Source organism: Rhea americana, unplaced genomic scaffold (assembly GCF_003343005.1).
Source record: "Rhea americana isolate MKP2758 unplaced genomic scaffold, rheAme1 scaffold_328, whole genome shotgun sequence".
In the NCBI taxonomy this organism is placed as follows: domain Eukaryota; kingdom Metazoa; phylum Chordata; class Aves; order Rheiformes; family Rheidae; genus Rhea; species Rhea americana.
Window position 1 is genome coordinate 512,700 of NW_028186455.1, and position 26,825 is coordinate 539,524.

At 39.3% G+C, this 26,825-nt stretch overlaps 2 protein-coding genes across 6 annotated transcripts in view; one reads left to right on the plus strand and one right to left on the minus strand.

Moving 5' to 3' along the window:
- The first annotated feature begins 69 nt into the window (after nt 1-69).
- RAB14 (RAB14, member RAS oncogene family) lies at nt 70-16,820 on the plus strand. 2 transcript variants are annotated; one of them, XM_085310853.1, is made up of 9 exons: nt 205-283; nt 1,887-1,981; nt 9,267-9,325; nt 10,767-10,820; nt 12,397-12,574; nt 13,727-13,793; nt 14,675-14,762; nt 15,084-15,114; nt 16,433-16,820. In XM_085310853.1, the coding sequence occupies exons 3-9, from the start codon at nt 9,274-9,276 to the stop codon at nt 16,608-16,610; spliced, it is 648 nt and encodes a 215-aa protein (XP_085166979.1). In that variant the 5' UTR covers nt 205-283; nt 1,887-1,981; nt 9,267-9,273; the 3' UTR covers nt 16,611-16,820. The 2 variants fall into 2 exon arrangements, with proteins under 2 accessions (XP_085166980.1, XP_085166979.1); XM_085310854.1 differs by lacking the exon at nt 1,887-1,981 and having other exon boundaries at nt 70-283.
- Nucleotides 16,821-18,273: 1,453 nt separating this feature from the next.
- CNTRL (centriolin) overlaps nt 18,274-26,825 on the minus strand; it is a 37,332-nt gene continuing 28,780 nt past the window's right edge. The window contains exons 33-44 of one of the 4 annotated variants that reach the window (XM_085310837.1): nt 26,317-26,534; nt 25,694-25,851; nt 25,357-25,430; nt 24,539-24,727; nt 23,477-23,573; nt 22,916-23,121; nt 22,486-22,626; nt 21,097-21,372; nt 20,925-20,987; nt 20,152-20,355; nt 19,731-19,838; nt 18,274-19,133 (exon numbers count right to left, since the gene is read on the minus strand). In XM_085310837.1, coding sequence (XP_085166963.1) covers nt 19,740-19,838; nt 20,152-20,355; nt 20,925-20,987; nt 21,097-21,372; nt 22,486-22,626; nt 22,916-23,121; nt 23,477-23,573; nt 24,539-24,727; nt 25,357-25,430; nt 25,694-25,851; nt 26,317-26,534 — 1,725 coding nt within the window. In that variant the 3' untranslated portion in view covers nt 18,274-19,133; nt 19,731-19,739. Of the gene's footprint in view, nt 19,134-19,730; nt 19,839-20,151; nt 20,356-20,826; nt 20,988-21,096; nt 21,373-22,485; nt 22,627-22,915; nt 23,122-23,476; nt 23,703-24,538; nt 24,728-25,356; nt 25,431-25,693; nt 25,852-26,316; nt 26,535-26,825 lie in introns of those variants that run through there. The other 3 variants (XM_085310836.1, XM_085310838.1, XR_014896560.1) reach the window with 3 other exon arrangements.

The following is a 26,825-nucleotide window of genomic DNA, read 5'->3' on the forward strand; positions in this document are numbered from 1 at the left end:
ATTGGCTGCGGCGCGGGCTCTCGCGCCCACCTTTGTGCGGCCCCGGCGCCCGTCGAGAGTGGGAGGGGAAACCCCGTGCGAGGGGTGCCGCCATCTTGGATAAGGGGGGTGATGGGGGCGCAGTGGAGCTGAGCCGAGCCGAGCCGGAGGGAGCCCCGGAGAGAGGCGGAGACCTGGTCCGGCCGCTGCCCAGCCCGAAGCGGAGCGCTCRCAGGGCCCACACGGGGGACCGGGCTGCCGCCGGCAGAGCCAAGCTGCACAGCCACCCGCTCCCCGAGCCCAGGTGAGGAGGAGCCGGGGAGGGCCGCCGCCCCCCCTTCCCCCGCCAATGGCCCGGCCCGGCCTAGCGCGCCAGGCCCCGCGGCGGTGCGCGGCCGCCGGCCGGGCCCTCCCGGCGCTCCGCGGCGCGATGCCGCAGCGCGGCCGGGGCAGGTTCCCTTCCGCTTCCCGGCGCGGGCGGCGGCCCTGCTTCCTGCCGCCGCCCGGGTCCTGGGCCTAGCCGGGGCCGCGCTCCCCGCGCCGCTGCCCAGCTCGAGGGGCCGCGGATCCGCGTGGGGCCGTGGAGGGCGAGGCGGGCTGGGCCTCGCCGCCGCCTCGCTTCTTCCTCCGCGCTGCGCGCTCCCCGCGGAGCCCGGCACCGGGCGCGGCGGTGTGGGAGCGCGCCTCGCCTGCGGCGGCCGCACGCAGGTGGCTCGCGGTGTGCGTGTGTCAGGCTGCTGGTGTGCCTGATGTTACCTGTGCTCCCCMAGGCTGCCCTGAACTTGGGTGGAAAAATAACTTTCATATATATTTTTTTTAAAAAAGGCAACAAATCTTTGCCACTTCCTATTTGAGGAAGTGACAGAAGCCTTCTGGATTCCTCTGTTTCTCTTTTGTCAGTGTCTGTTCTGTCTAAACAGAAGAGTGAAACTGCTTCCCCCCCACACACACGCACACCTGCCTGTGTGTTGCCTGTTTGCAGTATGTTCTTAAGGATTCAGTGACACCCTTGGAGAGCTTTGTCTTGAATTGAAAACCTACTGGCTGCATCCTTGCATTAAACTTATGGAAAATTGCCTCTTTTGCGGGTCTTTCTGGCTATGGGTCTATTGCTCTTGAAGTTATTTAATGTGGACTGTGCTTTCTAGGCCTCCAAAAGGGAGTGAATCCTTGAAGTAGAAAGGTGCTCTACAATTTTCTTTTTCACAGATGTAAAAGTGCCTCTTTATGAAGGAGATTGACTACAATGTTTAAGACAAAGACTACTTGATTAATATCACTCCACAAGTCAGAAATCTAACTCTTCCAATACCTGAATGTTTTTATATGGGATGCACTTCTGGGATCTATCTACGTTTAGATTGAGACTTGTTGTGCTCGATCGTTACTCAGGTATGAGCAAGAAAATCCCAYTCTGGAAGGCTTCATATTCAACTAAACGATCTTTAGATATGGCTTAAAAAGAAAGTGGCTAGTTTTCTGTAGGATTTGAACCTGTCCTAGATTTGAGTTTGTAGTAAGAAGCTCCTTTGAGAGTCACAAGAAAAAAATTATTATGAAGGACAGCAGTCTGAAAACAAACCTGTTATACTTGAGGTACTAGGATTTAAAAATGCAAAGAGAACTTTAAAATTAYTTGTCTGTTCCTGTGTGTCTAGTGGAATCTATTTATGACTGTTTCTCACTTTACTTTTTTCTGGAGCAGATGAAATAGACCTTATTTAATTTTGTTTAAAAATGTATTTTTCCAAGCTGATGACTTTAGTCACATTTCTGTATTAGTTTGTTAGACTGATAGCTCTTTTAGCTTCCATATATACTGTCTCCAAGTTTATCTGATACCTGAAACTTGGTTCTTCTACAACCTCAGACATACGATGCAGGTTGAACTAAACTTTTTTTCATAGGAAGAGGAAAGTGGGTAAATGAGGATATGCAAATGAATAAAGAACTCCTGTGGCTAAGAGAATGGACATCAGGAGAGTGCTCTCACTGAGCACAGGTATGTCATTTAATTTAGCTGTGGTGCTAGGTGTGGTTAGTAAGAAATGAGGGGTGTGTGTGCACATAGAAAAAGTTTCGGAAACAAAATGGAGCTTGAGAAAGCAGGACACGAAAACATTGAAAGGATAACAAAAGCAATGAGTATGACTGGATAACTGCTGAGGAAAATCAAAAAGTGAGGATGGTATGATATGTAGCCTTCTTTTGAAGAAAAAAAGAATCTAAAAAAGTCAACATGTTCATACAGGAATGATGGTAAAAGCTGTGGAAATTCTAGAAATACTCAACAGACCTCAGGCTGAGTTGGGTGTCTTTACATGATTAAAGAATATAGCAAATGCACTTCTTCAAGAACAGCTTGAAATAAGCATGCACCTGTATGTACCCTTGTTAGTCAAAGCCCAATAGCATGCAGGCTTTGTGCTTTTTCAAAGACAGAATAACTGGATGTGGAGATAATGGGGAAAATGCAGTGTGATCTTCAAAAGCAGCTCATAAGTTTGCCTGGCTGCTGTCTCTGATTGTCACTAGTCATTTTACTTCTTATGTGGTGATCAGTTTGGCCAGTTTTGCTGCCTTGTGCTGTACTAGGTATTTTATTGAAGCCCAAATGAGAAAACTAAACTAGAGAGGATGACTTCTTGCTGGTCAGTACCCCTTCACATCTATTTGACACTATCCTTTCTGAAGAATGAGAAAGGAAAAGTATTGAGTTGCTAGCATGCCTCTAATGAGATTCCTCAAGAATCAGTCTTAGAGGACTCATTAAAAGATGAGCAAAAAAAAACATTGGGGGAGGCTCTGGAGCTGTTATCTTTAAGATGGCTGATATATTTATTATGTAGAAAGACTTAAGTGTCCTTTGTATATGGAATAGAACCACAATGAAATTTAATAGTTCTAGACCTTATAGCTTGCTATGAACAACAGACCTGTGGGAATTAATTGCTTGAGTGTATTAATTGATAACAATGATTATTACTTTCCAGTGTGGTAGGGCTTAACAGAAGGCCTTAACTGATAGAGTTATAGCCTATATTTCTAGTAGTTTAACTGGTACATTTAGAATATTGCATTCAGTTTTGTGCACTTGACAGAGATCCTGTCAGGGAAATAGTGCAATTATGGGTTGAAGCCATTCTCCTACCTCATCCTAGCCCCTGCCCTCACTTTAACTTCTTCTTGGTCTTCATTGTTACTTAATGTCTATGTGAATATGTGGGAAAGAGAAAGAAGGTTATGCCCTGGGAGAGGATCTCCCCATTCCTTTCTCTTAAGCAGTTAGAAGGAGAACTGCATACAACTACTGTTTAAGTAGTAGTGGTTGTATACAATTCTCCTTGTAACTGACTGTAATGTTTTCCCAGATGAAAAAACTAACAGCTCTCTTAAAAATTGTTTCAAATTATGAAAGGGATGATATGATAGCATTCCGCCAGCTCAAGTCCCAATTCCCTTCTATAATAGGTAGTCTCTCCTATTGCATATCCTCGCTAGTAAGACACCTAGATGGTTAGATGAAATGCAAAACATCTCTTCCTTCAGACTGGCTGTAAACAGCAGTTCTCTGGCTGATGAGTGGTAAAGTTTTTTCCTCTTTTCCCCTTTTTTGAAGGGGGAAACGCATAATTGGACTATCCTGTGTTTGAAGCTGGTAGCTGTTTTTAGAGGTATCATCTCTGGGTGGGTTGGCCAGCTAATGGTAGCACAGGTAGCATCTGATAAAATCTGTGCATGCAGGTTCTAGTTTCTTCTAGTAGCATAGCTTTTTGTTGAGCAAAAAACAAATATGAAAATTCTCTGTGCAATATGGTATCAGTGAAGAATTAAAATTGACTATGTCCTTGAGTTCAGCTAGAAGGAACTTTGTAGGTGTCATCAAAGCTGGTATGGATGTGTTGTTGTCARTTGTTGATGCTGACAATTACGTTGTGTTGATAATTTTACCACAGTGCAGCTAGAACATCCTTATTTCTGTTCTATACAAATAGATGCTGATACTTGAAATAAGGCTTCACTCATTAAGTTTTTTACCTTAAAGCCTCTAGGGAGGAGTTAGTATATTGAAAATGGGTTGTGGTGGCACTAGTTGCTGTAAAATTTCTAGTCATAAGTGCAGTACAGAATCTAATTGTACAGTTCTTAAACAAGCAGAGGTCTGTGTATGATGAAGAACGATTTTCTCTTGCTAACTGCRGTCGTGAAATAATACTTTAATCTCTAGGGAAGTGTTTCCTCTGAAAAGAGCTAAAACTTGTTCTAAGTTGGCAGAATTTACCATAAGAAAGATAGCTATGTCTGCCAAGCTTCCAGACCAAACTGCTTTTTTGTTACCAGTAAATTCATGATTGGTCAACTTTAATGTGTTTAATGTCAGTGGCAGATGAAGGTAGGTTGTATATGCTTGTCTGCAACTCTTAGTCCTGCAGTCTTCCCCCCCCCCCCCCTTTTTCCTTTTTTTAAAAAAAAGGACATTAAGATCCCATGTGTCTGTAATAGAAGACTGAGCTGGGGGCAGAACTCCATTCTCTCCAGATGGTTGACATTATCAATGTATGTTAGCTACATAATAATGAAAAGGATTTATATCCTGTAATTAATGAATGCTGTTAAGCATTATTCTTGCCTAGTCTTCCTCCTTTCAACTGTAGTATTGCTGAGATTTTAAGCTTTCAAGACTGAATTCTCACACCATGTCTTCAGTGTTTAGTTTGTCTCATTTATTTTCACTCCTACATCACAGAGCTGTTCTGATGTACCTGTATCTGTTTTTAGAACCTGAGTGTCTTGCAGCAGGGGTTGTCATTCCTGTCCTTTTACTGGAATGCTGAAAGGATGCAAATATTGGAACATGTAACTATTAGGAAGATTCTGTCCTGTTAAGGAGATTAAAATGTTGCTAGCTGCAAAGTGGAATGATTTAAGCCCAGATGACTTCTTGGAGCCTAGAACTCTCATTTGATTTGTTCATTTCTGTTGCATGCTTTCTCTTTTAAACTAGAGTACTCAAATCTGGAATCTGAGCGTTAAAACAGTATGTGGGTATAAAAGGTCTTCTCTAAAAGAGAATTCTCTGAAAGAGAAAGCTTCAGTGTTGCTTTGGAGTATTTCCATTGTAGAATCCGAATCCAGATAATTTGGAATATTTCAGAATCTTTCTGCTTTCCTTAGAGCACAGAATTGGTAAAGTTGGAAAGGACCTCTGGAGACCTTCTAGTCCAACCTCCCTGCTCAGCAGGGTCACCTAGAGCATGTTAGACAGGGTTGCATCCAGGCAGGCCTTGAAGATCTCCAGAGAAGGAGACTCCACAACCTCTCGGGGCAACCTGTGCCAGGGCTCTGTCACTCACACAGGGAAGAAATTGCCCCTCACGGTCAGGCGGAACTTCCTGTGCTTCAATTTGTGCCCAGTGCCTCTTGTCCTGTCACATGGGAAAACTGAAAAGTTTGTCCCCTTCCCCTTGACACCCTCCCTTCAGGTACTTGTACACATTGATCAGATCCCCCCTCAGCCTTCTCTTCCCCAGGCTGAAGAGGCCCAGCTCTCGCAGCCGTTCCTCACAGAGCAGGTGCTCCAGCCCTCTGATCATCTTTGTAGCCCTACCCTGGACTCTCTGCAGTAGCTCCATGTCTCTCTTGTAGTGGGGAGCCCAGAACTGGATGCAGTACTCGATGAGGCCTCCCCAGGGCTGAGTAGAGGGGCAGGATCACCTCCCTCGACCTGCTGGCAACACTCTTCCCAATGCAGCCCAGGAGACCACTGGCCTTCCTGGCCACAAGGGCACATTGCTGGCTCGTGGTCAACTTGTCATCCACCAGCACTCCCAGGCCCTTCTCTGCAGAGCTGCTCTCCAGCAGGTCAGMCCCCAGCCTGTACTGGTGCMYAGGGTTATTYTTCCCCAGGTGCAGGACCCTGCACTTGCCCTTGTTGAACCTCAGGAGGTTCCTCTCTGCCCAGCTCTCCAGCCTGTCCAGGTCTCTCTGAATGGCAGCAGAGCCCTCAGGTGTGTCAGCCACTCCTCCCAGCTTGGTATCACCAGCAAGGATGGTGCTGAGGAGGCACTCTGTCCCCTCATCCAGGTCATGGATGAGGGAGTTGAACAGGGTGGTGCCCAGTACTGAGCCCTGGGGGACTCCACTAGCTACAAGCCTCCAAGCAGATGCTGCAGTCAAGCAGAGCAGATGTTGTGCCATAGCCTTGCTTTACTTTTCAATTTGTTTACCTCTAAAAGCTATGTTTAAACTAGATCTATGTTTGTGGAATTGCCTACTATGTGCAATAGGTTCTCAATCAACTGTTTGGGATTTGAAACAGAGCTCTAGACTCAGAGTACATTTTTGTATCATTGTTGCTACTAATAATTACTAATTATTTGTTACTTGGTGTGTTAGCAAGCTGTGTTGAGAGTGCTAGTTTTGTGTGCTTGCAGTGGGGTCTCTGGTATCTTTTTCCTTATTATGGGCCTAATGTTATTTTAAGAACAGTCTGTCAGGTAAACAGTACTGTATACTTGGGAGTAAAGACTCTGTTTGGAGACTTGTAGCAAATTCAGTTTGTAATATAACTGGCTYAATTTGCCTATACTGAAAAATTTTTCCTCGCTTTCCAACAATGCTGCTTAGAAATTCAGGCAGTAAGAGGTGCTCCCCTAAAGAGCTTCTTATTTCTTTATTATTATTTTTTAATATACTGCAGGTGCTTGGAAAACATGAGACTCCTTTGAGAACTTCTGAGTATTTATTGTTCCTTAGCCAACCAAAATTGTAAGGGGAGAGAGGGAAACCTAAGTTTCTACAATGCAAATTCTATAGTCACAGGAGTGCTTCTGTGCCTTGACATTCACAATGCTGAAGACCTATGTGAGTTACTAGATACTACCATTTTGAGAATAAAGCAAAGATCTTCTATACCAGTTATGTATTAGGGCTTTTGGTCTGTCTTTTTGTATTTTAGTTGTAGTACTCAACCTGCTTTCAGTGAAAATTAGGGCAGGCTATGCTATCTTCCTGAAGTACTTGCAAATATAAGCTATCCTATTTCAGCCTTTTTTAATGTAAACTTACATGCATCATAATCCTCCAGTTTAACCTTTTCTGCCATCAAACGGAATTGAGCCATAAACATAGTTCATCTATGTTAGCTCATTTATGAGGTTTCTCTTGACTTGTTGCTTGCTTTCTAGTACTAGTACATTGGATCAGAATATGCTAACTACTTGAATGTTACTGCTGTTGGGCATGCTGGAAAAGAACATAATGCATGAAAATGCATTTAGAAGACTTAAAGTATTGGGTGTTTCTGCAAATATATGTTGATAGTAAACTCTGAAGAGCAATATACTTTTATTTGCTGGAGTTGAAAATAGTTGGTGCATGTATTGAAGCTGCAAGATCAGCCACCTATTCAGAAAATAGGATGATAAAGTTGGTGGTTGCCTGATAGCAGATAAAGGGCAGTGCATTTTCAGTCATGCAGCTGAATTCCTACTCAAAATAGTGGTAAGAAGTGCTCTGTCTGTGGAGCAGTTACTTGTCAGGGACTGAGGATAACAAAAGCTGCAGGGAATGGCTGCCTTAGACTTCTCTCTACTGCTCCAGAGCAGTTTCCTCTGAGATTGCCTTGATAAAAATGACTGTTCTTGGTACCAGTGCGGCATTTAGCGTTGGAATTCTGTTTTTCCAATGCATACAAGAATTATTCTCCAAAATTCTGTGGCTTACACGCTAGTAAGTTTTAACCAAGTGTGTATATTCAGGATTTAGTGTAGATGTCTTGCTTGCTTACTGCTTGGGATTTGATAATTTCCATGTCTTGAGCAAAGCACAAAAGAAAGGCGAGGTGCAGATCACTGACTGGCACACAGTAAACCCTTCTTACATGCCTGTTTGAGTTATGCTCTTCTCTCCAAGGTCTAGATAAAAGTGTTTGCTTTAAAACTCAATTCTGTGAACTGCTGGCTGTTGGCAATGTACCATGAATGAGACTTTTGTCGTCAGTCACCTTCTTTCTTGTGATTAGAGTTGACTGTTGTGGATTAATCTGTGAAGAAACACTGCTTTGCTCTTGAGAAAATTTCAGATTCATAAGCTTTCCTCTATTTTTATTTCTTTATAATGTTAGTTTCACTTGTCATGTGGCTAACATGTGACTGAATGAATCTGTATTTCTAGGATAAAGCCACGTCCTTTATAGCCAAATATTAGAGAACCATGGTTCTCTAATCTGCTGTGCAGAAACAGGAAAGGATATGGTGAATTCCTAATGCAGATCTTTTGTTTGCTTAACTGATCTTATAGTATGTAGTTTAACTTAACCTGGGACATAAGCAGGCATTCTACATAATTTTTGTTAACTTGCAGTATCTGTGCACTATAGTCTTGTAATTCTAGTTGGCCGGTGTATCATTTGGTATGTCAACTGTTATTTCTTGCTGATTGAAACAGCTGAAGTTAGTTTCAATTTTTCCTGTGCATAGGAAAGCATGTGAAAACTCTGGAATATTGGAAGTATTTACCCCAATATAATTTTGACAATATTGCATGGATTCACTATAAAGCATAGATTAGTAAGTAAATAAATCTTATCAAATCAGTGACATGTATTCAGATCAAAAAACCCTAAACCCCTTGCTGTAATGTTACTATACTGACAAAGCCACAGAAATACTGACCACCTTTCTGAACTTCTGATTTCTGGCTTGTCAGTTTTCTAACATGGGCAAGAACAAGTCCAGGCTACTTCAGTGTTCCTGTCCTGTCTTTATAAGTAATTCTCAGATGTTTGATGCAAACTAAACTGTCTTCTTCTATTGCAAGTTTCAAATGAAGTGTGTAGTAATAGTTCCAAGTTTCTGCTTTAGTTAGACCTCTTAAAAATCTGACTCTAAAAGGGGAAAAAAAACCCACACCCTCTTCATTTATGTATCAGCTATCTTGCTAGCAAGTATATTGGTCTGTTCTTGGACTGTATACAAAGCAAGAAGCTGCTAGAGCTTTGTAATAGGTTGAAGCTTTTCCTGGTAAAAATGAATGAATATTAGTATGACTTGGAGCATGTTTCTACTTACAGTGCTGTTATTGACAGAGATTCAGAAAAAATGATATGGCATCTTTGGTGAATGTCTCTGGTCACAAGTTCAATGATTGAAGAGAAGCTGTGAAAAGAACTATGAAAGAAAGGATAGTTGGGGTGAAATACTCCCCCCTCTTTGCGTATAAACTATTGAGTTGGGTTGTTGAGTAAGTACCAGTTCTGATCTGTGTTGTTTCTTTCTTCATTTTAGTGCCACAATGGCAACTGCACCTTACAACTACTCCTACATCTTTAAGTACATCATTATTGGTAAGTATGAACTGGAAGATGTTTTGTCTCAGCAGCACACACATCTGTATCCAGATGTATCTGTACAGATGTATCTGGTATCTGTATCCACCACAGCCTATCTGCAGATCCCCTGGCTCACCTGTTGTTGACTTCCTGTTTACATGTTACATAGTTAAAAAAAAAAAAAAAAAATTGTTTGCTTTTCTCAGTATGGTTACTTGTCCAGCCTCAGTTCCGCACAGATCAGTGCATTTGCTCTAAAAGTTTTAGCAACTGATAATACAAAGGCAATGAACTCTTGTGTGCTGCTTTGGAGTTCTGTACATCACTGGTGGCAAGTGCACTGGGAGTGGGGCAAATACCGAGGCCTTTCTAAGGTTCACTTCAGTTTAGTTATTACATACTGCAGAATTCGTGAACATCTTTGCTGTTAGGGCCGTAACAGCATAGCACTAGAAAAACCTGCATGTTAAAACTGGTGCATGCAGTTCCTTTGTGCCTAAATGTAAAGGTTATGTTCAGGAAGATTGCCATCCTTGTAATAGTTCTTCCACACACATACTTCCCACAGATCTAGCAATCTGGATGTTGCTGTTGTATTGATTTGGATTTGCTATAGCAATACTACTGCTATTGTATCACTAACCTCAAAAGTCTTATAATCCACGCTCATGCAAGTATTAACTGGAATCAGTTGCTTTAGAGACAGGCTTTTGAACTGCTGTCAGGCCTATATTTTTGTGTTTAAAAGTTGTTTTTGTCTGCGATTTCCTTGGCTGGTTAGAGAGTCAGGGGCTTGACTGGGTTTAATATTATTCTAGAAGAACTAGTCTTAATTATTTAATTCCTAATGATCTTGTGTAGGTGTCACTGGTCTACAGTCTTATCCCAGTGGTGTGTAAGTCATGTTGCTATGAGGACCTCAGTGTGTGGAAAAACTGGTACTTGGAAGATCCTGCTTTTTCTCATTGTTAGCACTGTTTAAATGAATCAATGGAAGTGAGGCAATTTCTAGGTGTGTTCTAATTGTTTGTGAGTATCCTGAAGTCCTTGCCAGCAATCCCCAGTGACAGGGGAGCAGGACAAGGCCTTGAATGTGTGTTTAACTGGTTTTCTTCTGAAAATTACCAGAAAAATACATTAAGGTTACACTTCAGTTTCTAGCAGCCCAATTTTTTCATGACCTTGTGGAAGAGTAGTTGTAAAGCCAACAGTGCAGATTATCTTCGTTTGTTTTCCCCTTTACCCCTTGCTTGCAGCTCTTTGCCTGTAATCAAAGCTATATTGCAAAAATTGATAAGCTTAAGGACTGTAACTAGGTATAGGACATCCCCTAATAGACTGGGGCCTGGAATGACTGCCTGACTTTGTCTTGTTTGTTGTGAGGGATTGTTAATGAAAAGATATACTTGCTGCAGCAGTTCTGTGATGTCACTCATAACTATTCTTTGTATAACAGGGGACATGGGTGTAGGAAAGTCCTGCTTGCTTCATCAATTTACAGAAAAGAAATGTGAGTATTTCAGTTTACAAAGATCATAAACTGATATGCTTTATCCCTCTTCTTGCCTTCTGCTTCTGTCGTGCTTGATCTTGAAGTGGCATCTTCCATCTATATGGATTCATGTTGTGCTTGCTTAGATTCTTGTTTTGACACATGCAGATATACAAACAAAACTGTTAATGCAGTAATGGGAAAGACTGCAACTTCAGTCAAGAGTCCTACCTGTGATAAGTGGGAAGGCTAACCCCTTGTTACAGTTTTTTTTTTTTTTTGGGGGGGGGGGGGGGGAGAAGAAATTGTGATGTGAAACAGTGGAAGTGGCTTGGCTAAAACGTGCGTGCTTTTTAATATTAGTGTAGTTTGGACACAAGCATTTGGGGATTTTCTTTTTTTTAATGCTCTTAAACACTTTAAAAGGGCAAAAGGAAACATACTGAACTAATTGTTCTTTGACTCCCCTTTGCAGACTTTGGTAGCACTGAAAGTTTTCATAGCTGCTGTGACTTATGACCCTTGGGGGGGCTGTATGATAGGCTTTAAGGCTTAAGCGTTCTGTCTTGACTCTAATGTTCTCGGCATGTATGCCATCATCACTAGGAATTAGCTTCAATGCTCTGTACTAATGCACATTGCATTGGAGTTTGCAGTGGCTGGTAAGAGCTCCTATGTCTTTGCATATTGCTCACACTTGTGGGTATGGCTCAAGTATTTATTAGCACTTATTAGTACTTTATTAGTATTTATCCTGTGCTATGTAGATGCAGTAGTAAGTGGCTACAAGCTACAGTTCAAGTATTTCTGCTTTCTACTATTCCTATTTTCCAGTAAAAATTGAATATTTAACTGTTGCTTTTAATCAAAACCAAGTATTAAGCAGTTGTTTAAGTCTTCTTTGCATATGGCAAAGTTCTTGAAGAGGCTATGTCTTGTTTTTAAAATTCATGAGGAGTCTATTTAATATTAAGCAGAAAAGCTATGAATGAAACTAACACGTTAAACACCTGTACTATGAGACTATTACTGACGCTAGGCAACTTGAATAGATACTCACTCTTACTGTATTTTCTTACTCTCTTAAGAATGAGTTTATAGTAATTAGAAAGGTTTCATCTTGTTATAATTTGCTATACTTATTCATGAAACTGGCTTTTTCTTGTGAACAGTCAGGTTGTTTCAGCTGGGAATAGCTTGGATACTTTTTTTGAAATAGTTATGGACTTTTTAACTGTCTTAATTGTCTAAAAATTTATCTTTCTACTATGTTAAAATAGTTAATTCTTTCTGTGAAGATAGACTGAGAATCAGCTGACTTGTTACCTTCTGAGTTACATGGCTAAACAGCATCAGTAGTACATGCATCAGGGAAGGCACAGAATTTTTATAAGTCTGTTCCTAAACTAACAGCAGTTCAGGAAATAAAATTATTTCTGGTTAAGTGATGCAGTTTGTGTACTGTAACTGTAAAATGCTTGCTTAGAGGCTGAAAATATAGTCAAGATCACTGACAGCGGGTGGTATTAAGATTTCTGCAGAAGGCAGACCTCATACTGGAAAGATCTAAACATGCATTTATCTTTCATGACAGTTATGGCGGACTGTCCCCACACAATTGGGGTTGAATTTGGTACAAGAATAATTGAAGTTAGTGGCCAAAAAATTAAACTACAGATTTGGGATACAGCAGGACAAGAGCGATTCAGGGCTGTCACGCGAAGCTATTACAGAGGAGCAGCAGGGGCTCTCATGGTCTATGACATTACCAGGTAAGGTGCCATTGACTGTTGCATCTTGTATCTTAGCTGCACGTGTACTCGATGAGCTCTGTGAATGCTGCAGCCGTGTACATAACTGTCTTAAGTCTGTCCTGCAGACTTGTGCTTAGCTGACTCAGTGTCTGGATGGATTTGCACCTTCTTGTGCAAAACTAACCACACTTCATTTGAATAAATTAAATACTTAAACTGAAAATGAAACATACAGAGTTTGAGTGAGCTGCTCTTCTTGGAAGACTTCACTGCTGACAGACCTGAGAATCTTGCCATTTCAGGCCTTGACTGCTTGTGCTGAAGTTCTTTAAAAAATTGAATTCACATTTAAAATGTACTTCTCAGTGCATGGATTCTTCTCTCTTGTGATAAAGAGGGGGAATGGATAGTGCTGCTTACTTGGCAGGAATATTTTCAGTAGTCCTGAAATAGAATATTTTTATTGTAGTGGGCTATGTAACATGCTTAATGGTCTCTATGTATCTGAGAGAATTGGGAAACTAGCCAATGAAGAGGCCTAGAAGTCAGACCTTTCAAACTAAAGGAGGCTGCTTGCAAGCTATTTAGTTTCTCTTATAAAAGAGCAAAGCAATTATTCTTAGCTGCATCTTTAATCAGATGTTCAACATCAAATATTTCTGCTTTCAGATGTCTCCAGTCTTCTTCTAGGGCTGCTCTTAATGTTCTTTATGCACCTCTTGTTTACTGTGTATGTGGGTATATCTCCCGTTTGCTTACAACTTGAGTAAAGCACAAATATTATGCACTGTTTGCTACCTAAGTGGTATTCCCCTGTACAGTGTTCCCTAAGAGTATTTGACAGGAAATCCTTTAATGTGTTTTATACATGACCATATAAATGTCCTTCTGAGGGAAGCAGTACTCCTACACACTGGAAGTGTGAGTTGGTCTGTCTTTCCACTGTACTTCTGTGTTAGGTGTATTCTGTGGATTAAAAGTTGACTTGTTGAAATCTTGGTCTGAATCCAAACAAGATGTTACTGCTTCTTGCTTGAGGTTGGGAAGACAAATGGGGATGATAACAGCCATTAAAAATATAGTATCTAACCATACTGTTGGCATATATATATATATTTTTTTTAAAAAAAGTCCATATAGCTAAAACTCTACCTGCTTAATTCTTTGCAGAAGAAGTACATATAATCATTTAAGCAGCTGGCTGACAGATGCAAGGAATCTCACCAATCCAAATACTGTAAGTTGGACTTCCTTTGGCTTGAAAGCAAGTTTGTTATCCCAAAACAAGAACTAGAAGGTTTAGGCCAAAGCATCTGCAGTGTGTTGATGGTAACACTCTTTTAAAGAAGCTATCTTTCTAAACTAGTCTGCTGAGACATCCTTAAGTCTCCATCTTTTGCAGTACATCAGTGAGCTCTTCTCGCTTTTTCTTTACTGCAGCAAAAGTGTAGACTTCTGTGTTGGAAAGCAGTGGTTTCTTCCAAAAGGATTGCTGTCTCTCTTGCCTTGTGGAGCTTATTTTCAGCAGTTGGGCAAAATCATGGTCAAATGAACAAACCTTAACTTTATTAATATCTCTTATTGCCTCGTGGTGGCAATTAGGTGAAATACTCATTCATCTTCTTAGTTTGAAATAAATTAGATCTCAAGCAAAAGCTGTCCAGGTCTTCTGGAGGAATAATGGGAGAGGAGGCTCTTCTGTGTCTTTTTGAAAACCAACAAAACTTTTGGTCGTCTTTTAGTTTGTCTTTTCTAAAAGGCTATAAAATGCTTTAGAATCAAGAATGGCAAGATTCTGCTGTGATAAAAGAAAACTTGTAAAGATTCTAGCTGGATTAGCAGAACAAACACAGGAGGCAGTTCTGAGCACAACTTTAATGACTTTAGAATAGAACGACTGCCTTTTAGGACCTCATCTCATGAGAACAAGCTGACAAATCTTATGTGCTAGCTGGAGACTTTATTCTTGACTTTGCAGAGAGGACACTGCTAAAGCAATGCTTTTGTGAAGATGCATTTTTAAAGAATTTCTTTTTTTTCTCAGCTCTTAATGAAGAGGGTGGTAATGAAAAAGCTAGTAAGCTGTTTTCTGAACTAACTTTCTCTCTTCTGAACCAGGTGATAATCCTCATAGGAAATAAAGCAGATCTGGAAGCACAGAGAGATGTTACATATGAAGAAGCCAAACAATTTGCTGAAGAAAATGGTGTGTTTTTTCTCTTGAGCTGTTACATTTCCTACAAGATAGCGATGTTAAAGTGAATCTTCAGCATTGATAGCTGCAAGCTTACACTTCCAAAGTAATGTAATTATATGTATATAACTCTTACTGCACCTCAGATAGTCTGGCTTAATTCTAACTGTGCATAGTTCTAGAAATCAGCTTCCATAGTGATGCCTTAACTTACTCATAAAATATTATTTAGTACTAAGTCTTTTGCATGTAATCTGAAGACCAATACATGACTGATTCATAACTATTCAAAGTATTCTGTTAACTGACTACTGCACTTCTGTTTCTAAACAGGTTTATTGTTCCTTGAAGCAAGTGCAAAAACGTAAGTGACTTATCTAGAGGAATGTTTTAGAAGGTATCTGTTTGAGCGGAATATATTTGTTATGACTAAATACTGCCATATGGTTCAGATGTAGTAGGACTTCACAAGTGAAGGGGAAACTTTTTCTTTTTTTTTTGAGCCATCATAGAGGGCAAAGTGTGCCTAGTGGTTTCAATTCCTGCTGGCTTTGACTTAAAAGTAAGTTGGAAAACAGACATTATACTGTATTTCAGGCAAAGACTTGGACTGATCAAGTTTAAGGCCTTGTTTCTGCCTAGAGTGTGGATGAATCTAACTGGCTCCCCAAGCAGACTGAGTGCATTACTTTCTTGATGTTTCCCGCTGTTCTGTAGCAGACATCTTATTCCTTGGGTTGCTAAGAGAAGTCATTGCACCCAATCTGCAGTAGGCTATGTTGGCTGGAAAAGCTAACAGAACACAAGAGATTAGATCTCCTAGGACGCTAGTAGGTGTAGTTCCCATTGGCATCTGTTTCAACAGAATTTCTTAATTTTTACTAAAGACTGTTTACAAACCTAGGAAGACCTTTGTGAATCTGTCTTGAACTCTCCATAGCTGTAATCTGCCACCTCATCAGTAAGAATAATAATCTTGGACTTGTGGTGCTTCAACCAACTGTTGCTGAAACTGCCAGGAATCTGCTTGACTTCACTACAGCTTCCCACCAACATCTGGGGAGGCTCGGTTTTCAACTTGGGATTCTTGCCCAAACTGGGTTGTGTTTGCTTGCAACACCCTGGTACAGAATTAGAATTCTGCTAAAGTATGTAATGAATGGTGTACTTCTAAACAGTTCCAAACATCAGTCCTTAAACAGTAGCTGTTTGGGCAGCTGATCCAGTCAAATTAAACTAGCAAAGACTTAAGTATGTAAATCTAGTTGGCGGTGGGGAGGCAGAGCATCTTTAATGCAGGTGGCTCATTACATGCTGCAAAACTTCTACAGAGCTGCACTGCCTTTTAGCTGCTTTGAAAATGGCTCTGTGTATGTAGCTCAGTGTTATAGCTTATTTCTGAGACGGAATTTTTTGATAGGCAGTGGTATTAGTGGCTAGTCATAATAAATATAGTGGCAGAGGAGTGAATTGCCATATCAAAAGCTGTTCTGAAGAAAAGTTATCGGACTGTTTGGTTAGCGTACCATAAACTCTACATGCCTGTAAGAGAACAGGGTAGCAATGGCTTTAAGTGCAGTGGCCTGTCCAGTCTCAGCAAGTGTTATCTAGCCAGCTGCCTCCGTAACCTGTGCCGCTTTTGTGAAGCGTGGCCTAAGTAACTCCTGCTGCTCTCTTCATAGTGGAGAGAATGTGGAGGATGCATTCCTGGAGGCTGCCAAGAAAATATACCAGAATATCCAAGATGGAAGCCTGGATCTGAATGCTGCGGAATCGGGTGTACAGCACAAACCGTCAGCCCCGCAGGGGGGGCGGCTAACCAGCGAACCCCAGCCCCAGAGAGAAGGCTGTGGCTGCTAGTGACCTCTGTTCCATGGCTCCATTTCTGACCCTTCACCTCTCTGTTGGAAGCGGTGCTTTTGACTGCTTCACTGTCTTCTGTACATCTTATTGGGTTTAATTAAAACTCTGAGAAAACAGTTTAACACAGTACTAAACTGCTAAATGACTTTAGATGTAATCAGGTTATCAAAGGCAAGTAGAGTAATAAAATCTCTCCTGCATGGTAAATCTAGACGGTTTTTTTTTTTTCCTTGATTGTCCTTGTGATAGTGTCACGAATACATAATTTAAACTGAGCACTGATGCTGGACTCTTGATTTTACACTTTTGCAGGGCTTTGTCTTGTATGGTTTATTTTTATGGTTCTTCAGCCTTTCTTCCCCACCTCTTAACTGTTTAGAGCTGTCCATAGTAAAGGATAAGTTTTGCTGTGAAATGACTTCTGATGGTAGAAAGGGGCTCTGTAACAATGTGCTTTTGTTGAAAGCATTCAGTGTGGTSTGTGTTGGGGGTAGGTGCTGGGCTGGTGCAGGAGTGTACAACTTACTTCCATCTTAGCCTAGCACAGGGAAACAATCCCTGTATTCTTGTGCTCATAGCTTTACATCATTTTTTTGCCCCTTTTAATCCTTTACATTTGTTAACAGAACGTAAATATGTATAAAATTTGAAGGAACTGAGCTAACAGTTAAATACATCCTATGTATATGATTTTAATGAAGAAAACGATTACTGGCATTAGAACAGTATGTAAGAAACTATCAGCTTGTACAGTATGGACCTATATGTGACCACATTGCCCCATTAGTACTACAAAGATAAATGTAACTGCAGTTCACTAACATAGGCTTAACTCCTTGGTGTTGACCGTGGACATTGTGCTGGGGGAACTCTAATCCCAATGCAGAAAATAACACTAGTGGAATATGTCTTTCATCTTTGCACTGTGGTATATCTATGCCATTTTATTAATCCTGTTCTGTGCAATCAGCAGTGTGCTAACCTGCTTTTCTCTTCTGTAAGCATTTTGCATTATTGGCTTCATTACCTGCCTTGCATTGTATACAAAGGCTGGTTTCTCTTGCACATCTTACGCTTTTATATCTGTAACTCTTTGGTCAGATTCTGAACTGGACAGTCAAGAACACGTGCTCTCTAGGGATTTTTAACTACTTCTGTATTTTTTAACAATACAATGGTAGGTTTTTCTTAAATTTTTATTAAGAAGAAACAGAGACTTGGAATAAATCCTTCATGGGATGATACAAGCTATAATCCTGCTTGTATAAAGAAGAGATTTTTAGGTGGTGACCATGCACATGTGGATTCTGTTAAAGTACATGAGGGGTTTTCTGTTTTGTTTGAAATTTGTGTGTGCTCTACATGCAGTACTGTATTTCACATGAAGCTTCACTTGGAAAACATCAAATATGCTTTAAACTTATAAGGGGGCAACTGCTTAACAGTGATCAAATGTCCAACTTCTAGTCTTACTGCAGTGTTTAAAATACAAAGTAGTCTCAAAATCCCTGTCTAGACACTAAAACTCTGCAATGTTCAGACTTGTAAGTAAACAGTGATACCAGAGTATTGTACAGTCAATGTTAAATAAAAGCCAAAACTGGAATGTGCAAACAATAGGATCTGAGTAACTTGTACACTGTCCCTTTGGTTTGTCTGGTTGTCTTTTTTTTTTTTTTTTTTTTTGACTAATAGAGTGGTATTTCCAAGATCTATAGCTAATGCATCCTGCTTAAAAGAAGGTTGCACCACAAAGGGTTTGCCCAGGGACCATGACCTGCTGCTGGAATGAAGTTTGGGTACAGCAAACATTCTATAATGACTACAGCTTGTTTAAGGTGCAATACCTTTATTCCCAAAATAAGTTACAGTAGGTCTTATTTCTGTCACAGAAAGGATTTGTTTGGACTGCTGTACTCCTCATTTGATGTAACAATGCTATTAATCTAAATATTTGTAAATAAAGTACCTGTATCTAGATAAAACTAGTGGATTGTGTTATTTGCTCTCAGAAATAATCTGCTGGTAATTCTCTGGATCTGTTTACTTATGCTGTAGTTTGAGGGGGGGCAGTTTCTTAGAGCTGCTGCTTAGGCTGCTGTAACCCTGTAGGCTCACCTAGCATTATGAGTATAAATGAGAACCATAAAAAAAAAAGTCACTGAAGTTTATTTAAGAAAATAATGTAAAATAACTGTATTTAAAGCATTCATGTATTTGACAAAGTTGTCCCTTTTGTCATTATTACAAGTTTTCCTTACAAAGTGAAAACTGACCAAAAATATGAACATTTAAATAGCAATAGTTAACTCTCTTTTTAAAAAGAGGGAGTTCAGAGTACCCCAGATAAGAGAAATGTCTTTATAGGTAAAGCTCAGTTAATCATATATGAACTTCACAGTATTAAGTAGCTCCTGTAGCCAGCTGTTTGTTGGCCAGAAAGCGAGGTAGAAGTCTTCAAAGGTGGTAGAAAGATGGCACAGCTCCAAGGAGTACAGCTGCATGTGCAGATCAGCACTTCTAAAAAACAGTATTAAGGGTTTGCTGCACAATGCTCTAGTCTGGCTAGTGCATGACATCAGCTTTTTCTTACATCACAGCAGTGGCACTTCGAAATGCATGGAGACTCTGCATGCCTTCTGTGCTACAAGCCCCTGCGGGCTGGCAGGTGCCTAATGCCACTATGGATGAGCTTAAAGCTTTTCTTCTCTCTACTGAACATTAATATATAGCAGCTATTGCTAAAATAAATATTTTAAACTGCTAGAAAAGCCATTAGCATAAACTTTCAGGCTTGCATGCCTGCCTCTTCTCACTTCCTAGCTGTAATCTAAAGTTATTAAAATCAGGAAAATGGTATTGAAATGTTTTGCAGAGCAATGCTATAACATTAAAAAATCAGAGTAATAATTCCCATGTCATCTGAACACTTAGAAGAAGCTTTCACACAACTTATTTTGGCTCTTAAATGCATATTTCTAAACAACTTGAAAAGGCAAGACAAAGGAAGTGCATTTAATCCACAAGCCTTACAGTTAAAAAAAAATATTTACAAGCCAGTACAGAGTTCAAGCTAGGATGAAGTCTGAGCAACAGATACTTAAGTATGCCTCTTACCTCTGTGCTCTACTGAGAAATTTCTTGTGAATAAGATTGCAGTGTTTGAGATGCCACTGAAATACCTGCTCGCCTACTACGAGAGTGAATAAGTCCTGTCAGAGCAGCCTAGAAAAAGCCGTTAAAAAAAAAAAGTATGTCAGTGTCTTTAGTAAGCCAATTCAGATTAATTTTTTTGGACTTACTTAAAGAATAAGGGGAAGTTTACATCTAACCTTTGAAAAAAAAATTACTATTTTCATCTACAAGTTAGCTAACTGTCTGGTAAATAAAGTGTACAGCATAATTTCCCCACTGTTTACCAACCCCCTGCAGTAGATACAGTTGCCTTTAAGACATCTGAGTATGAATGAAACACTAATAATGAGCTAGAATATAGTTAATTCAAAATCAGAATTTCTGTACACATTAGAGTATTTACCTGTGTTTTTGTTAAATTCAGAGCATCACGAAGAGAGAGACTTGATGAGCTTTGGGCTAGAAACAGTGACTCTGAAGTAGTACTGCTGACTAGGTTATCCAGTGCATCAACTTGTCGCTTCAAGCTATGAAGGGTGCCTTCTGTTTGCTGTTTTCCTCTGATTAATACTTCTACTTGCTTGGACATGCATTGCCGGAGTTGAGCCTAAATAAATCATTGGTTCTATTTATACTCATTAATGTTACTTTGAAGACTGCGTTTAAGAAAAAAAAGTCTGATGGCTTTAACACTAAAATCCCTTAAGGCTTGATTTCTAGATGCTCTGGTAAACCACAGCAAACTGGTAATGGTTTTGCAAATTAATTCTTTAGTTTACCTCTTCTGAAGTCAGAAATAAGCTGTATTTCTRTAGCCTTTAACATTACTGCTTGAATAAAGAGCAACAGATGTGCTCTAACTAAACTTTGCCATTATTTCTACTTGTAAGAATCATGGGTGTTCCTGAATTATGGTCTGTCATGTTGCTAATACATTGAGGGAATCTTATTGAAGTACTCATATAAAACCCATTCATGATGAACTGTTATCTTGATAGTGCCTGCAGTTTCTACACTCTTTTACTATTGCCACCTAACAGAAAAGACCAAAGATACGCTGTAGCTAGTCATTATGTACCAAGTGGATACGTAAGAGCTGGAGAAGAATCTTGTTTAAATTATTTTAGAAGGGATCTAGTGGACCCATTAGCATGACTGGGAAGAGAGATGTGCCACCTTCAACCGATCTTCATGATGCTGCAGTTTTTCTCGGAGAGCTTCTCCACGCCACTGTTCATCCTTTTGGAAACAAAAGCACGTTCAGCAATTGAGCAGCATTGCAAAGGGTACCAATACTGACATGCCCTGCTATAGCAGCAGTAGCAGCTGCTTTTTAAAAGCATTTTACCATTAAGAAGACTTTAGAAAAATTGAGCTTTTCTTCCTGTGAGAGTAGTCTTTTGTCAGTAGCTGCAAATGGACCAGTCTCCTCTAAGTTATCTGATTTATCACGCAGACTTTCCTGTACTTCAAAAGCTGCTTCCAGATGTTCCAGGAGTTCTGGTGATGATGGGCTTAAAGATTTAAGCCCTGTACTAATTTCATCTTCAGTCTCTAGCTTAAGCATCTTTGCTGCATCCTTTATTTCCTTTTGTCTACTTTTCAGGTCTGCTTGAGTTTTAACCTGTAGAGTAGTAAAACACAGTCTCACCACTTTGCTGTCATGCTGCGAGTACATCAAGGCAGAGGGATTTTGCTGTATTACTGAACAAGACTTATTACTAAGATGTTTACATTTTGACAATTACAGTCTAGAATCATAGAACCTCTGAGCAGATGCATTCCCAATTTTGGTTTTCTTTGCCTATAAAGCCTTTCTAGTGTTAATAGAAGCAACTACCTAAGTTACCAGAAGTAACTTGTTAACTCAAAATAAACTTATTCATATTCTGAGCATGCAGATTCTTCCTGGAAGGCTTCATAATTGCTAACAACATTTTCCGAAGAACCTTGTAAAATTTAAGAAATAGGATTCAAACAATACAGAGTCACCTGTCAGTTTAAACTAACAAAACAAGAGAATGCTGACCAGGTTGCTACTAACAAGTTACTAAGTGCATAGTGAGTAGCTTTGAACTTAGATAACATTTAGTGATTTGCATAAACTATGACTCTGCTTATGCTAAGTTCCTGTGAGCAAAGCTTAATGTAAACAGGAGACAGACTCCTAATTAATTCTTGACTGAGGCATTGCCTAAAACAAGCTGACACGCAGATGCTAATTAGCAAATGAGTGCATTTGCTAATTATCTTAGGAGCATCCAAATTCAACTGGCTCTAATAAATAGCTAGGACTCCCATGCCTCCTCTAAAACACATTGTCTGCTTTTACTGATTTACTGGGGGAGAGGGGTTGACCTCTTCACTATTTGAATTAGTCTAAACAGTGCCTGCAATTCCCCATCAAATCATGGGAAAGTAACTATTCCGCTCTGCCTTGGCCTCCGAGATCTGAGAAATGAAATATTGCTTTAGAGCTTGGCAGTCCTTACTCAGAACTCAGCACATAAAAATGAACAAACCAACCCAAGTCAGTTAAGCAAGGATTACTGAGCTGTCTGATCATTAACAAACCGTAACTTCCAGGCTTGGAAAACTGCATAGCAATTGTAAATAGGTGTATTTCTGCCAACTGTGAAACAATGAACTGAAGGAGATTCAAAATCAATACAGTATAAACCTGCCCAGAAGATGTACTTTCCCTTAAACCAATCTGTATTTGGCTTCTCAGTTTTACCTGTGTTTGGAGATCCATGTAGTCCCGTTGGATTAGGCCAAGCTCCTTAATGAGGCGTTTTGCTCGTTCATGGTTACTGTGTGCTACTTGTTCAACAGCTGCTATGTCATTCTGCAAACAGTTATTTTCATACTTTTTTTCCTAGGAAAATTTCAGAAAGATTGTCTTTCACTGTGGGCACCCAGTTCAGAATAGGAATGCAGAGAATCCACACAGAACACAATTTCTTTAAGTTAGAACACACAGCAGTATTAAATAGGAGTAACTGGGCAGATACTGTGCAACACACTTTGAAAAATACCAGATTTTGGTTGCTTCAAATTGCATCTTAGAATTAATGTATTACTTTTGTTCCCCYGGCAATGAAAGTGCTGTTCTATCATTTTGCCATTAAAAATGAACAAATACATAAATAAGAGACAGGACTTGCATGCAGTTCTTTTTCCAGCTGGGTCCTCTGCATTTTGATTGCTTCTTTCAGACTCAAGATTTGCTTTTGTGCTTTTTTCCTCTCTGATGCTAGCTGATCTTGGAGATGTTTTAGCTCAGACTTTGAAAGTTCCAGTTCTTTTTGAAGAGATGCAATTTCTCTATTCTTTTGTTGTAACTGTAATTCTTTTTCTGAGACCTGATGTTCTGCAATTGTTTTTTTTTTAAAAAAATAATTCTGGTTAGTGGAAATGCAAATATCTTGTCATATTTCATATACATTAGGTATTTTCAAAAACTTTAGTCTTCTGAGTAATGGTTTGTAGGAAAAAAAAAAAAAGAAAATAAAAGAAAACCCCACACTGGGACACAGTGGGAAGGGAAGGGAAGGAACAATCAGTTCACTATAGAATTTCAATTACTTGAATAAACCAATATAAGGATCAAGAGTCATTTTAGGTGCTCAATTAAAAGCTAAGCAAGATAAAGCCAACAGAAGTGTTTGTGTTAATTAGACTTAGGACTCATATGTAGTAACAATAATTTATGTAATACATCTTACTGCTTTTTCTGACTGTTTCTTCAAGTGTTGCACACCAGGATTCTTCCTTTTCCAGCTTCCTGATCTTTTCTTCTGCCAGTCTTACTTTTGCTGTTGCCTGTTCCAATTTTTTTTGTTGATCTGTTAGCTCCTTTTCCAATAGCAGTTTCTGATCTTGCAGTTTAGCAGTACATTCTTCCATTTTTTTTCCTTCATACTCTGAATCTTGCTTGAGGCGATGAAGAATCTGCCCACCCCCCCCAAAAAAAAAAAAAAACAAAAACCCACCACCAAGTTTTACCTAATACCAGCTCAATGAGAACAAATATTATCACCAAAAGACATTAGAGAAAAGTAAAAGCAGCAGAAATCTAAAAAGGGAACTCAAATATCTTGATACTAGGAAAAAAACCCACTATTTCAACAATTTTTACTTTTCTGTATTTTTTAATAGTTTCCTCACTTTTTCCCTTTGTCAAGAGGGACCAACCTGAAACTGGTCTGCTTAGTTTTTGAATTCTGAAATAATGCTGGAGTTGAATTTAAAGCAAAATAGTTAAAATTTATTTTTATCATTTCAGGTACACTACACAGCTCACACATTTCCTGAGAGAAATCAGAAGTATGGAAAGAGGTTCTCTGAACTATATCCAGCTGCTGGCAGCTGACAAAGTGCAGAGAAATATTTGTACTAGTCCATTTCCTCCCTCACATCAGCCACACAAGCAGCCAAGATACAACACTGCACAGTCAGGCTGTGTGAATTCTACGCTTGCCCTTTTTGCATGCTGAGTGATCACTGCTGATTTTACAGCAGTTTAGTTACCATTTCAGTAAAGATGGCCCTGCTAGGAAGGAAACCAACCAACCAAAAACCCCAAACCATTCTTTGTTGCAACATGCTAATTTTCATTTAAATATTCCTGAACGTTGAAGCTTTTCTTCTACTGCATTCCTCTAAAAATGAGGCTTCATGTTTCTTAAAGCACTAGTATATTATTCTTAAACTTCTACCCAATATTTTTTTGCCTACATTATTTTCAGATATAAGGCAAAAGTGAGACAGGTCTGCAGACTCATTACCGCTTCTTGTTGGGCTAGTTCTGTCTCCTTCTCTTGAATCTCTTTCTGAAGCTGCTGCAATTGGTTCTCCCTCTTTTTCTGTCTCTCTTGGCAATCCTTACGTTTCTTCAAACATTCCAGGATTTCTTCTTTCAGGGTCGCCTGCTCTCTAAGCAATTCATCCTGATGCCTTGTATTATTTTTCAAGTCCTGCAACATAAAACATGTATCGAGTGACAAAACTAGCTGATAAAAATAACAGTTCTCACCCTTATTCATATTGAATATTACCTTCTACTTAAACCAGCCATTGAAAAAATTAACACAGTAGGAGCTACCAGATAAAAAGCTAAAAGGCACCAAAGTAAAGGCTGTGCATCCCCCTGCCCTCCCTTAACAATCCACCTACAGGGTGTTTTTGCCCTTCCAGGATTCTTGGCAATAATTCCTCTACCACCACAGGAAAAAAACAAACAAAAAACAAAAACAAACAAACAAAAAAAACACCTCAAACTCAGAAATAATACTCTGAATAGGAGCATCCAGGACAGTTTGCCACTCCCATCCATGTATAAAAACAGAAAACCCAAAACAAAACTCAGACGAGTAAATGTTTACTGCACTCCACATTGCTCCAAACTCAGGAAAAGGAAATAAACTTCTATTGTTGATTAGCTCTATGAATGTCCAATTTTGAGCTAGTATGCCTGGAGGAGGAAGAGGTGATGTACTATCACATGTAAACAGACAAAAACTGCTGTGATAAGAATCATCCATTGTTTTTGTGTTTCAGTCTACTCACTACATTAAAACAAGCATGTATTTCACCAAAACCTAACCTGTTCAAGCAGCTGAAGTTGTTGTCTGGAGTCATTTAATTCTCCTTTCAAAGTTTCCAATTCTTCCTTTTTTCCTAGAAAAATATTTATTTAATGAAACAAACCTTCATCTGCAACAAACCATATGTGAAATAACTATGCAAATATAATTCTTGCTTTTCATAAACAAACAATACAAAAACAATTTCAAATTTACTTGCTAAATACAGCCTGTCTTTAGATAGCTGAGCATATCAGAACATTCAGCTTCATGCAGGACAGTTGTACACACTGACTTTTAATACAAATTGTATTAAAATATAATGTATCTTTAAAAGATTTTTAAAATGATCTTTACCTTGAAGATGCTTCTGTGTTACAATGATGTCTTCACTCAGTGATTTTTTGTGCTTGTTTAGTAGATCTATCTCCTGCTGCAGTTTTTTTACATCCATTTCCATCTTCTCTATATTGGACAATGCAGTTCTGCTGCTATCTTCAGTAGCAGTCAAATCTCTGTAAAATGTGAATGCCTATTCTCACTTTATTGAAAGTATTTAATGAGGACACTTTAAAAACAGTTATATTACCATAATTTTTTTTTGAGTTCAAAGAGATGCTATCTAGTAGTCATGAGAACAAAACAGTTGTCTCATTCTAAGACTTAACATTTTGCTTCTCATAATATCTTATTGCATTGTCACAGTATTACAAATACTGTTGTGTTTATCAATTTCAATATTGAATATCTGAATATCTTCTGTAAGTCCATTGTAGAAGTTCTTAAAGTCTCCACAGGATACAAGAAACAGTATATGCAATATGATTGGGCACCACAGTTAGAAATGTATTTTTAATTATGATAATAAATGGACATTCAAGGCTCTTCTGATCTTTGAGGAAAAGTGTGTGTATATATATATATATATATATATATGTATACACATGCATGCACACACACACACGTATATACACCTCTACCTTCTAGTTTGTGACAACTTGTCTTCCAAACTCTGACAGCCTTCTTCAAGCTTTTGCTTTTCTTTATTCAAAGATTCAATGTTATTTCGCAGAGTGTGCATTTGAGAAACCAGGTGTTCATTTTCTTGACGGTCTTTCTCAAGTCGTTGTTTCTGCCAATCTGCTTCTYCTTGCTGACACTGAAATAATCGCTGAATATTCTCCAGTTCTAGTTTTTCCTGTGGAAGACAACAGTGTGCACAACAGATTTACGTGGTCAAGAAAAAGTTATTAACATCTTTAGATGCAGCAATACAAATACCTTTAATTCAAAGATCATAAAGGATATTATATAGTTGCATCTAACCAGTTACCCCTGTTATAATGCAGTAAAAAGCACCAAAAATATGAATATATTTATGATAAAGGTTCAGGCAACAACTTAATACAACCATGAGGCCTGAAAGCTGAGGATTCAATTTCTTGTTCATAGCTTAACTTGTTGATTTTTCCCCCATCCACAAAAGAAA

Coding starts and splice junctions, on each gene's coding strand:
- RAB14 (XM_085310854.1), top strand. CDS start 9,274: ATGGCAACTGCACCTTACAACTACTCCTACATCTTTAAGTACATCATT. Junction 13,794..14,674: donor ATCTCACCAATCCAAATACT/GTAAGTTGGACT, acceptor CTTCTGAACCAG/GTGATAATCCTCATAGGAAA. Junction 14,763..15,083: donor ACAATTTGCTGAAGAAAATG/GTGTGTTTTTTC, acceptor GTTTCTAAACAG/GTTTATTGTTCCTTGAAGCA.